Source organism: Nyctereutes procyonoides, unplaced genomic scaffold (genome assembly GCF_905146905.1).
Source record: "Nyctereutes procyonoides isolate TBG_1078 unplaced genomic scaffold, NYPRO_anot_genome, whole genome shotgun sequence".
NCBI classification, from domain to species: domain Eukaryota; kingdom Metazoa; phylum Chordata; class Mammalia; order Carnivora; family Canidae; genus Nyctereutes; species Nyctereutes procyonoides.
Genome location: NW_026575030.1, coordinates 7,681,002 through 7,692,665, shown reverse-complemented (window position 1 = coordinate 7,692,665; position 11,664 = coordinate 7,681,002). Strand labels below are relative to the sequence as shown.

At 58.0% G+C, this 11,664-nt stretch overlaps 1 protein-coding gene across 1 annotated transcript; it reads left to right on the top strand.

The window, feature by feature from the left end:
* Positions 1 to 6,285: 6,285 nt before the first annotated feature.
* On the top strand, positions 6,286 to 11,308 carry EN1 (engrailed homeobox 1). Its single transcript, XM_055316257.1, has 2 exons — positions 6,286 to 7,186; positions 10,365 to 11,308. The coding sequence occupies exons 1-2, from the start codon at positions 6,310 to 6,312 to the stop codon at positions 10,679 to 10,681; spliced, it is 1,194 nt and encodes a 397-aa protein (XP_055172232.1). The 5' UTR covers positions 6,286 to 6,309; the 3' UTR covers positions 10,682 to 11,308.
* The last annotated feature ends 356 nt before the right edge of the window (positions 11,309 to 11,664 follow it).

Here is an 11,664-nt window from a genome sequence, read left to right as displayed (position 1 = left end):
GGTGGGGACTGAGGTGGGCCAGGGGCCCCCTCGGCCTGAGGGTGCCTGGGCTCAGGGAACCTCCTAGGGAGGGGGAAGGGTGAGAGAGGACGAACAGCAAAATAAAAGAGAAGAAAATTCAAGCGTAGACGCTGAATTTACTCTTGGTTTTCTTATTTTTGTGGGGAAGGATAAAACATTAGCGTTTCGGTTTTGGTGTTTGGGCGGAATTCCGTGTAAGGAGAAAAGCAGGATGTCTGATTAAAATGAAGAAAAATATGGAGAGAGAGAGTGTGTGTGGTTGCTTTGCTTTTGGGAGCCATGAGTTCTAAAATCCTCGGCTCCAGGGGCCTGGCTCGCTTGGTGGTACAGCTCCAGAGTGGTTTGGGGATACAGAGAAGGGGAAGGCTTTCCTTGTAATCGGAGCCGAGGGGTCCTGCATCTCACCTTCCAGCATCCCTGCGCAGCCCTAACCCAGCTAGTCTACCCGCCAGCAGCAACCAGTCGGGTGTTTTCGAGCTGGCGTCCTGGGCGCCCGGCGCCGGCCCCGCAGGCAGTCCGCAGGGCTCAATAAGGAAACCAGGGCCCCGGGAGCCCTTTCCAAATCCTGACCACCAGGTGCAGTTTACAGAAATCACTGAAATGTTTCCCCCATTTCCACACAGTCAATTGAAGAAAGGGCTTAATTTTCTCAGCTTGATCAGGCTTGAGAGGAAAAAAAAAATCTTCAGACAAAAACCCAAACCATTTCTAGAACAAAAAGGTGCGTGCTGTGAACTGCTCCCTTGGATAATAGGGAAAAAAAACCCTGTGAAAGGCAGAATGGTGGGGACAGGAATCCAAATATTGAAATCCCCAAAGAGGACAACCTCCAACAGCAGACACCTTCTTTCCTTCCCTCCTTCCTTCCTCTTCCTCTTTCTCTTTTTCTCTTCCTTCCTTCCTTCCTTCCTTCCTTCCTTCCTTCCTTTCTTTCTTTCTTTCTTTCTCTCTCTTTCTTTCTTTCTTTGAAATTTCTAGGAACTTGGACACTTAACAGTGTATTTCACGCACACAGAAAAAAAAAAGAAATTCTCCCTGGCTCCCCCACCCACCCACCCAGTGTTCTGGGCCATCTACAAACAAAGCTGCTGCCCCAATTTCTAGAGTCAACAGAGCATTTTATTTTCCATGGTTTGCCTCCCACGCACCCCCCCACCCATCTCAGCATTTACCCTTCCCCCGCCTCCCCCAGTCCCACTCCAAGCTTCGGGCAGAATTGCTTAGGATCCCTAACCAATACCCAACGAATCCCCTTGCACCCACCCACCCCCCACATTATTATCGCTTCCAAATGAAGACCAAAACCAAGAGCGCTAATTGAATTAGTCTATTGAAAGGACTGTCAGGTACAATGACGTGGCTCGAGGCCCCACATTTCCCAAGGTCTATAGGCTTTGGGGACCTGCGATGTATAGTCTGACCTTCTGGCTCATAATAATACCGCGGCACTTGTAGCAGAAATCTCCTTGCATTCACTCCCAACAAAACCGCTGGTCACCCAGTCCCCGTAGGAAGGCTGCACGCTATTGTGTTGCGACAACTCATTCATGTCCCGCGCCACGAGGCCCCACCGCCATCTGATCTACACTCGAAATGCGATTACCACCGTGTGCATGCAACACGCTCGCACTCTCGGCCCATCGCGCACACGCCTGGCCAGGCTGCAAGAGCTTTTCCTTCACAATTCTCCTCACACCCATCCCCAAAAGAGAGGTGGAAGCAGGCAGAACCATGACATTTGTCTCTGCCTAAATGAAATCCAAAAGTCTGCGGAAATGCAGGTTGGTGGGAGATCTCTTTTCCGAACTGCATGCACCCAGACCCTCAGCAAACATTTCTCCGAGCCCAACTGGCTGGTGGGGCAGACTTGGGTGGACACGCTAAAGTGTACATACACGAGCCTCCTGCCATGCACACAAATACAGACACAAAAGGTTTTTTTTTTTAATAGACTCTCTTTGTGATTCTTACATACACAAGCAAATAGACACAGATATAGGCTTTGGCCCCCACAGCCACGGGCAACTCTGCAAATTAAGAGTTTTTTTGCAAGAATGGGGAAGAGGAGAAACAGGTATAATTTCTCAGCCTTCACCTTGAAAAACACTCATCAGTCTTCCTGCTGTATGACCCTCAGACTTCTCTAGCACCCCCCCCCCCCAAACACATAAACATACTTCCTATCTGTTTGGCCAGGTGCCTTTTTGCTTAGCGGAAGCCCCTGTTAGCCGCAGAGAATGCAGAACATAGAGGAAGTAATCTGGGACTGGGAGAGAGGCAGTAGGATTGGGGTCTCTCTCTATTCGGCTTCCCCCATCCCCACACCACCACCAATGAAAGCCTCTTTGGGCCCCCTCCTTCCCTCTCTCCCTCCCTCCATCCCTCAAGTGGGGGAAATAAGCTATAGGGGTTCTGCCCTTCCGCATTTAAAACAAAACATCTTTTTCCCTATTCTCTGCTTTAATGTGTGAGCTGGGTATGGAAGTGGAACTTGGGGACCATCTATCGCAAAGATGTAGCTAGGTCAGTGGCCTTCTGTGGAGCCTCTTACCCTGGGAAACTGCGCCACTCAGAACATCAAGGCAACGGAAATGGGCACTGGGTGCCTCCAAACTTCCATACCTTTGGCTCAGAAGCAGAGGGCTTTTGAAGAAAGGGACTCCATTCTCTTCCTTGTAGATTTCCCTACCTGCTTCCCGACAGTCAATCTCCTGGCCATCCCCACCTGGATATCTATCAGGTTGGAAGAAAATCCTTGAACTCTCAAAGGCAGAAAGGAGTACCCCCAAATGCACAGCCACACAAGTGTATTCAGACATATGCACACACACCGCTCCAGTCACACCCAATCCCTTCACCCAACATACTCACAACTCACCCAGTCCCGAGCCCACTCCGAGTCCTCTGGACCCCCCTCACACCCCCATCTCGGGCCAACATTTGCTCCCTCTCAGCACTCACACACCTCACTTCCTGGCTGGCTTGCTGGGACACCATCCCGCTAGCCTAGTGTGTTCATTTTCAGGAAGGAGAGGAGGGCGTGGGGCCGGGTGGGGGTCTTGGAGAGCTGAGGGTTCTGGGTGCGACGCAACCGGGGGCGCAGGCCGGCCTCGGGGAGGTGGGGAGGTGGGTGGGGGGGACCAGGCAGCGCGCGGAGCGCCGCCTAATCCAGCCGGAGCTCGTGGGCCGCGGGTGCATTTATCATCCCATTACTGTAACAAATCCGGGCTCTACTACATGAAAGGTAAAATGAATTACCGACGTTAAGCCGTCAATAAAGTCATTTCTGTAAATGGTGTCTCCAAAGGGCCGCCGCATTATTCAGCTGGCTTTATCAGCTGGCTGGAAATTACGTGGAGGAGCCGGGCCGCGCGGCGCGCGGGGCCGCTCACTTTGATTAAGCGTCTTGCCAGCGCGATGTGACAGAGCTTTTGACCAGGGTTTTATTCACAGGCCTGTGATGAACGCCAAGCTGATCAGGCGGAATGAAGAGTAATTAAAACCTATAAATTATCTTCCGCAGCCCTTCTCGAGGCGTCTCCTGCAGGCGAGATAAGGCGTCGAGACCCTATTTACGGCGCTGAAAGGGACCGCGGCGCACAAAAGCTACGCGGCTAAATAGGATATTGATAGTGTCCTAATTAGAATTTAATTAAGTACCCACGCTCGCTTGCGGGATAAAGATTTCAATTTTGCGAACTTAAATATAAATAAAACCCCACCCCCCATTTCGGGGAGAAAAGGTGGGGGCACCGGGAGATTTTCGGGGAGCCCTTGGGTGTAGAACTGAAGAGGACCCGGCCGACTCCCAGGTGGGGCTGGGGGGTGGGCTTGGGAGGGCCGAGGAGATCACCCCGGCGGCCGGCTCAGCGCAGCGCTCCCCAAAGTGGTTCGGGCAGCCCCCAGGCGGCCGGAAAGGTCTAACCCGGAGCTCTGAGAACCCCAGTAGAGGAGGACCCCCGGCCGACCCGAGGATGCAGCCAGCAGCACCGACTCCCACTCTCCACCAGCCTCTAAACTTCGGGTCCTGGGGCGGTTCGGCCTTTCGCGGGTTTCGTTTTATTTTCCTTCCAACCCTCTGTGACTTTTCTGGTCACGGGGGAATTGTTTTGTATCGTCCTCTAACACAATATCCCCCCAGAGACCCCTTTTCCGCTCCCAGACGAGGATGGGGCCAGAGAGAACAGGTCCCCCGGAGCCCCACGCTAACATCCCTGAGAAGGCCTAAGTTGCCCAAGCCGCTCTGGCCACTCTCCGGGACCGCAGGCTGCAGGATACAGTGTGCACCTGGCCCTCTGAAATAGCTCGGCAGGCAAACCCTGCCGGTGTCCAGCGCCTCACCTCCCCCCACTCTCCATCCTTGGCGTGGGAAAACTTTTAGGGTGCCTCGACCGACCAGGAAACAGCGAAAAAGAGCCCAGCGGACTGGAGACGAGTCTCCGTGAGTGTGGAATTGGCATGAGCCTCCGCGATCCCCCAAAGCTTGGGAAGAACACGCAGGGCTAGAGCCAGAGGCCTCCAGGGAGTTGGGAGCAAGTCCAGAGACGTCTGGGCAACCGGGTTAAACTCGTTGTACACATCGTCAGCTGGCTAGGGCAAACAGTTGGGGTGCAGTGCTTTCATTGGTTTGATTTCACTTTGCAGGGAAATCTAACTGGAGGTGGCCCTGAACCCAAAAGCCGTGCCTCGCGTGCATCTGCCCTCGAACCTGCTTGGCCCAGGGGCCGGCCCTGGACAACTCTACGAGGCCCGGATGGCTTTGACTCAGGCGGCCAGGGAAAGAGCAGGCGCCTGGTGCGACCGGCTCTCCCGCTCTCTCGCGCCCTCTGGGCTTAATGGCGCCAGGACAGCTCCCAGGGGGGTTGTCGAAGGTCCGGACAGGGTAGGATAGGGTAGGACAGGAGTAGGGATACTCCGGAAAGGACACGCAATGCAGCTGGCCGGCGTGCACTGCAAAACCGACAAACACACGGTGCTAGCTAGGAGCAAGTCGCCTCCGGGTTTGCTATTTATGAAAAAATAAACTGCTTATCTGCAAGTAACCAACTCTAGGTCTATTTCACATCTCTGACCCTCTTCGTCTCACCCCTTCCCTACACACACACACACACACACACACACACACAGACATTTTACCTTTCATAACAAGAAAAAGAGAGAGAAAATAAAAGGCTGAGTTTCTTAGGCATAGGGATGTAAAAGAGCCGAGGCTCCTGCCTCCTGACCCTGTGCCCGGCGCGCACGCACCCATAATCCTGCATTTCTCCAACAAGTTGTTTATGGAGTTGCTTCTCTATTTGCCTACACCCCCCGCCCCCGAAATCCACCCCTCCCTGGTCTCCTTTGCCCCTTCCTCGGTCCTGGCTTGAAAGAGGGGGAGGGGCTCGGGCTCGGGTGGGGGAGGGCGGGCCGGACGCGCGGGGCTCAGGCCGCGGCGCCCCCTCTCCGCCAGCGGCCGCCGCCCCCGGATTATTTATCCGCAAAGTCCCGCGCGCGCCCATTGGGCCGAGGCCCGGGTGTCAGCGCGAGTCCTGGCTCGCCATTGGCCCCGCACACGTGCGGCCTGACTCACGTGCTTCCGGTTTGAAGGCAAAAAGTGTGCCTGGGTGATTTTTTTTTTAAGCGAGAGAGTTTGTGCAAAGATCCGAGCTGTCAGAGATTTGAAAAAAAAAAAAAAAAAAAAGAAGAAGAAAAAAAAAAAAGGCAGCCCCGGCGCTGGCGGAGACGCGCTCTCCCTGCAAAAAAAGCAAAGGCGATTAAAGGCGCTGCCAGCCTCGCGCTCTGGGCACAGCTGAGCGTGACACTCGGGGAAGTAAAACCCCTCACTACTGCCTAGGAAGATGGCTAGACTTTAAAGACTATTTTTTCCCTTTAAGAAAAAAATTTCTTGGGGCTTTTTTTTTCTTTTTTTCTTGCTTTATTTTTTTCTTTTCTTTTTCTTTTCTTTTTTTTTTTTTTCTTCTTGGCCGTGGCTTACTCCCCATTTAAAACAAATCATTGAATCTGGTGGCAGAAAGAAAGAAAAAAAAAGAAATAGCCAAGTGTCTCCATATCTGGATGTCTACAAATTAGAGAGGGAGAGACAGCGAGATCTATCTGCTCGATAAGAGCGAGCGATCCAGGCCAGGCGCCTGGGCTTTTTTTCCTGCACCCGCCCCGTGCCTTCGCTGGGGCTCCGCCGGCCTCCTTCCTCCGCGCACCCCCACGGGCCGCTGGCAAAGTGGGGTGGGGAGCGAGGCGGGGGGGGCGGGGGCCGGCGCGGCTGCCGGGGCGGCGGGGCGGCCGAGCATGGAAGAACAGCAGCCGGAACCTAAAAGTCAGCGCGACTCGGGCCTCGGCGCGGCGGCGGCGGCGGCGGCGGCCCCGGGCAGCCTGAGCCTGAGCCTGAGCCCCGGCGCCAGCGGCAGCGGCGGCAGCAGCGGCAGCGATGGAGACAGCGTGCCGGTGTCCCCGCAGCCCGCGCCCCCCTCGCCGCCCGCGGCGCCCTGCCTGCCGCCCCTGGCCCACCACCCGCACCTCCCCCCGCACCCCCCGCCCCCGCCGCCGCCGCCGCCGCAGCATCTCGCGGCGCCTGCTCACCAGCCGCAGCCCGCGGCCCAGCTGCACCGCACCACCAACTTTTTCATCGACAACATCCTGAGGCCGGACTTCGGCTGCAAAAAGGAGCCGCCGCCGCCGCAGCTCTTGGTGGCGGCGGCGGCCGGAGGAGGCGCAGGGGGAGGCCGGGTGGAGCGTGACCGGGGCCAGACCGGCGCAGGTAGAGACCCTGTCCACCCGCTGGGCACGCGGGCGCCGGGCGCCGCCTCGCTCCTGTGCGCCCCGGACGTGAACTGTGGCCCACCCGACGGCTCTCCGCCAGCCGGCGGCGGCGGCGCGGGTGCGTCCAAAGCCGGGAACCCGGCGGCGGCGGCGGCGGCGGCGGCGGCGGCCGTGGCGGCGGCGGCGGCGGCGGCGGCAGCCAAGCCTTCGGACAGCGGCAGCGGCAGCGGAGGCGGCGTGGGGAGCCCCAGTGCGCAGGGTGCCAAGTACCCGGAGCACGGCAACCCGGCCATCCTGCTTATGGGCTCAGCCAACGGCGGGCCCGTGGTCAAAACTGACTCGCAGCAGCCCCTCGTGTGGCCCGCCTGGGTGTACTGCACGCGCTACTCGGATCGCCCGTCCTCCGGTGAGTACCCAGCCCGCGGCCGCGCCATGTCCTTCCGCCCCGCGGACGCCCCCAGGGCTCCCCGCCGCCGCCGCCGCCGGGCCGGGGAGAACAGCCCCGGCCTCGGGTGCTCTCTTCTCTCACGGCTGCCGCCGCCTCCTCCTCCTCCTCCTCCTCCTCCTCCTCCTCCTCCTCCTCCTCCTCGGCCCCCGTCCCGGTCGCAGTCGGGTGTGCCCCCAGTTCTGCGCTCCTGGCCTCTGTGGCCGCCACTCGAGAGGCTGCAGCTCCTGGCACGGGAAGCTCGAGTCTCGCTCGATCCTTCGGTTTGGAACTCCGAGCCCCTCGGGCCTTCTTTGTGTTTTTACCTTTATTATCCTTAAGAAACAAACAAACAAACAAACAAACAAACAAACAAACAAACCCACAACCAGTCATTGATTTTTCTTCCAGGGAGAGGGGTGTTGAGAGCCGGCGGGAAGGTGGGCCTAGTGATCGGGCTCTGAAATCCCGCCAGCCAGGTCCTGCGGAGGCCGAAATGGAGCAAGGCTCTCATCAGAGAAATAATCCTCACCTTGTGTTCATACAAACACAAATACCATGTCGATATTTTCTGAGGAAAGTTCATTTACAGAGAGATAGATTGGAGAACACACAGAAAGAGAGAGAAAAGCCTTTGATCGCTGTCCCTCCTCCCCAGGCCCGGTAAGCCAGAGAGTCTGACCCGGGTGGGTAGAACCCAGGGAGAGATGGTGCCGGGAATCCGCCCCCCCCCCTCCTGTGGTTCTCTGCTGCTCGCAGACAGTGGGAGAGGAGAGGAGACGGGTCAGGCTCCCGCCGGATCGCGGGGGCTCGGGGCGTGACTGGCAGCCTCCCCGGCAGCTTCTTCCTGCCGCTGGCACATCCTCCGGGCCCTGCCCCTTACTTCTTTCACTCCGTTCTTCCTCAGCTCTGCCAGTTAGCAGATTTCTCCAGCTATAGGTTGTTTTTCTCGACTGCCTTAGGCCCCTTTTCTGCCTGTCCCTCGCACTCGGAGACCCCGAGGCCGAGACGTGCCCTGGGGCAGCCCTAGGCCCCGGGAGAGGAGGCTGGGGCCTGCCCACCTTCCGGGGCGGCAGCACGGGGGAGGCCGGTGGGCGCATCGAGGAGGACGGCAGGGGTCTGGCCTACAGCTGGCGTTGCGGCACCGGGTCCGGTAGGAGGCCGGGCACAGCGCAGCCACGCGCCCGCTCTACTCCGGCTGGCGTCTAGCCTCCCCACGGTTGCCGGCCGGGCGCGGATCGATGCACGCTATCAGCCCCCGCCATCTCGAGCCCCGTTATTGACACGTCGGGCTCCCTGAACCTCCGAAAAGCTGCTTTGATTGACTCGCCTGATGGATAGAGTGATTGAGCTGTCAGGCTGTGAGGCTCAGGCCGGCCGGGAGGCTACGATTTTATTACAAGTGTCCGCGCCTCTGCACACACATACACAACACTCTCACAAACGTCCGGGACGCACAACGCACAGCGGGGCCTTTCTGGAGATGTACACATCTTTGCCCGCTCAGCTAATTGCTAATCTAAACCGAGGCCGTCCTTCCTCCCCACCCCACCTCTCAGTCCTCTCTGCACCCAGCTTAGGAGCCGGCCTTGCCTTTGTTCTTGGCTGCTTTCTCTCTTCGGTGCCTGGGGAGGCAGGGTACTGGTTCCTCCTGCATGGGCAGTTCACGGAGATGAACCTCAACCCAGACCTGAGTCGCTGCAGTCAGCCGGGCCTGGACTCTTTTGTCACAGGACAGCTAGTAACCCCAGGCTCTGGTCGACCCCTGGAGCCAGCAGCCCAGCTTGCCCTTCTGTTGCTAGGTTTGGAGATGCTGGTGAAGACCCTTCTTTCCAGACAGTTTCAGATATTAAAAGGCACGACAGGGACTTAACTTGGCTCAGGAAGCTCCCATAACCAGGGCAGGGCCCGCCAAGTAAATGCCTAAATGCCGGAGGACTTGGGTCTGAGGCTGATGGACAGAGGTTCTGGCTTTAAAAGCTGCCTCCTCTTTCCCCCTCCTCTCTCCAGATCTGGACTCCATAGCAGCTTTCTTCTCAGACTAGGTTTTGGGAGAGACTTCACCTTGTTGGGGAGGTTTGCTGGGGCCTCTTCCCATATCCATCTGTGATGCAAAGCACAGATTTCTGTCCCTGTTGTCCCTCTGTCTCTTGACCTCTGCCCATAGTTTGCTCATGAATGGGGCGGGTGGGGAGGGGGATGTAGTCTCCTTGCAAATGTCATAGATGGGCAGGGGAAGCGGATCTGGCCTGTTTTTGTTATACAGGACTTTTCAATCCTGAAAACTGTAGCTTACATGTTCAAAAGACAGAAGAGAGACCGTGCCTGCGCAGCCGGGTAGAGGAATGGGGACAGTGGGCTCTTTCTTACTAGCACCATCCAAGGGGCAAAGCAAGCAGAGAACCCTGGGGGCCAGGGTCATGTGGGTAAGATGTGTAACTGGGTGAAAGCCTTTCCCCCTCCCTTCAGAGAAAGGGGTGCTTAGTGTCTCCCTGAGACCCTCAGTGTCTCCCTGGGACCCTAGAAAGGGCTTCCTTTAGGCCAAAGAGAAAGGAGAGGCACAGAGAGCACACGGCGGAAAATCTAGGCAAGCCCCTCACCATCCCCTTGTTTTCCGGGGTCAATCGCTATAAGCAGATGGGGTCTTATTTTAAGTACTGGGTGGAGGTGCACATCTTGGGAAGGCAGCTGGAGGGTTCCTTTGCAGGCTGGCAATTTCCTCAGGGCAGTCCTGCCCCGGTGTCTTCACTGGCCCGGTCTTGAGCCTCTTTTTATTCCAGGGCTGTGAAGACAGCAGGCCCCTGACCTCCAACTCTGGGATCCACCGGACGGGGCTCCGAATGTCTCTCCATCTTGTGGGATTTAAGTCTGGCCCGCGGCTCTCTGAATTGGGGTGTGGGGTGCACAGACAGCTGTGGCCGGTTTTCCTCCGCGGCCTCTGGTCCCCCAGAAGGGGAGTGGGCCGACCCCAGCGGCCAGGCGATTGCTCTCGGGGCTAGGCGGCGGGAGGGAGCTGGGGGCGCAGCGGGGCCTCCGCTGTCGCCCCGGAAGCGCGGGGCGCGATCCCCTGCAATTCTCACGGCTTCCTCTGCCCTCTCCCCCCTCCCCTCTGCCCTCCGTCCCCACCCCCACCCCCACCCGGCCCTCTCCGCCGCTGCAGGTCCGCGCACCAGGAAGCTGAAGAAGAAGAAGAACGAGAAGGAGGACAAGCGGCCTCGGACGGCGTTCACGGCCGAGCAGCTGCAGAGACTCAAGGCGGAGTTCCAGGCGAACCGCTACATCACGGAGCAGCGGCGGCAGACCCTGGCCCAGGAGCTCAGCCTCAACGAGTCCCAGATCAAGATCTGGTTCCAGAACAAGCGCGCCAAGATCAAGAAAGCCACAGGCATCAAGAACGGCCTGGCGCTGCACCTCATGGCGCAGGGACTGTACAACCACTCCACCACCACGGTCCAGGACAAAGACGAGAGCGAGTAGCCGCCGCCGGCTGGGGCCGCGCGGTCCGGCCGCCGCGCCCGCGCCCCCTCCTGGCACCGCCGCCGCCGCCGCCCGCCCGGCCGGCCCCACGCCGGGGGAGAGAGAATCCGCACCAGGAGGGAGGGAGCAGCAGGGAAGAGGGAGCGCGAGCGAGCGAGCGAGCGTCTCAGAATGGAGAGTCACGTTTGAACGAAACATTTTTAAAAGGGGAGAAAGACTCGGACAGGTGCTATCGGAAAATAAGATCTATTCCCTGTTCACAGTTTAAGGGGCGAAACTGCGAACTCCTTAAAGCTCTATCTAGCCAAACCGCTTACGACCTTGTATATATTTAATTTCAGGTAAGGAAAAGAAATATGTGTAGCGATCTCTATTTGCTGGACTTTTTATTAATCTCCTTTATTATTATTGTTATAATTATTATAATTATTATAATTATTTTATCCCCCACCTCCGCCTCGCTGCCCCCGGCCCAGTTTCGTTTTCGTTGCCTGTTTTGAATGTTGTGGCTTCTCCGGTGCCTCCCGCCCCGCATCGCTGGCCCCCGTTTCTCTGGGACTTTTCTTTGTGTGCGTGAGAGTGTGTTCCCTCGCGTGTCTGCCCTTGGCCTCCCGCCCTCCCCTCCCCCTCCCCCACCTCCAAGCCCCTTCTGTCGGTCTGTCTGTCCTGCCCCCCTTTCGTTTTCCGGAGACTTGCTGAGAAATACGACCCCACAGACTGCGAGACTGAACCGCCGCTACAAGCCAAAGATTTTATTATGTTCAGAAACCTGTAGTCTGAAATAAAGTGTACACTGTGCTCACGAGCCGCTGGCGGCTCCCCTCCTTGCGCGCTGGGGGCGGGTGTGGGCGCCAGGCACCCGAGGGCCCCGCGCACGCAGCGGGCCGCGACCCCTCGCCCGGGCCGGCCTTCCGAGACCTCCGGCAACGAATCCCGAGGGCAAGACCAGCGCGCGGCGGTGGGGGCGCCCCGGATCCCGGGAG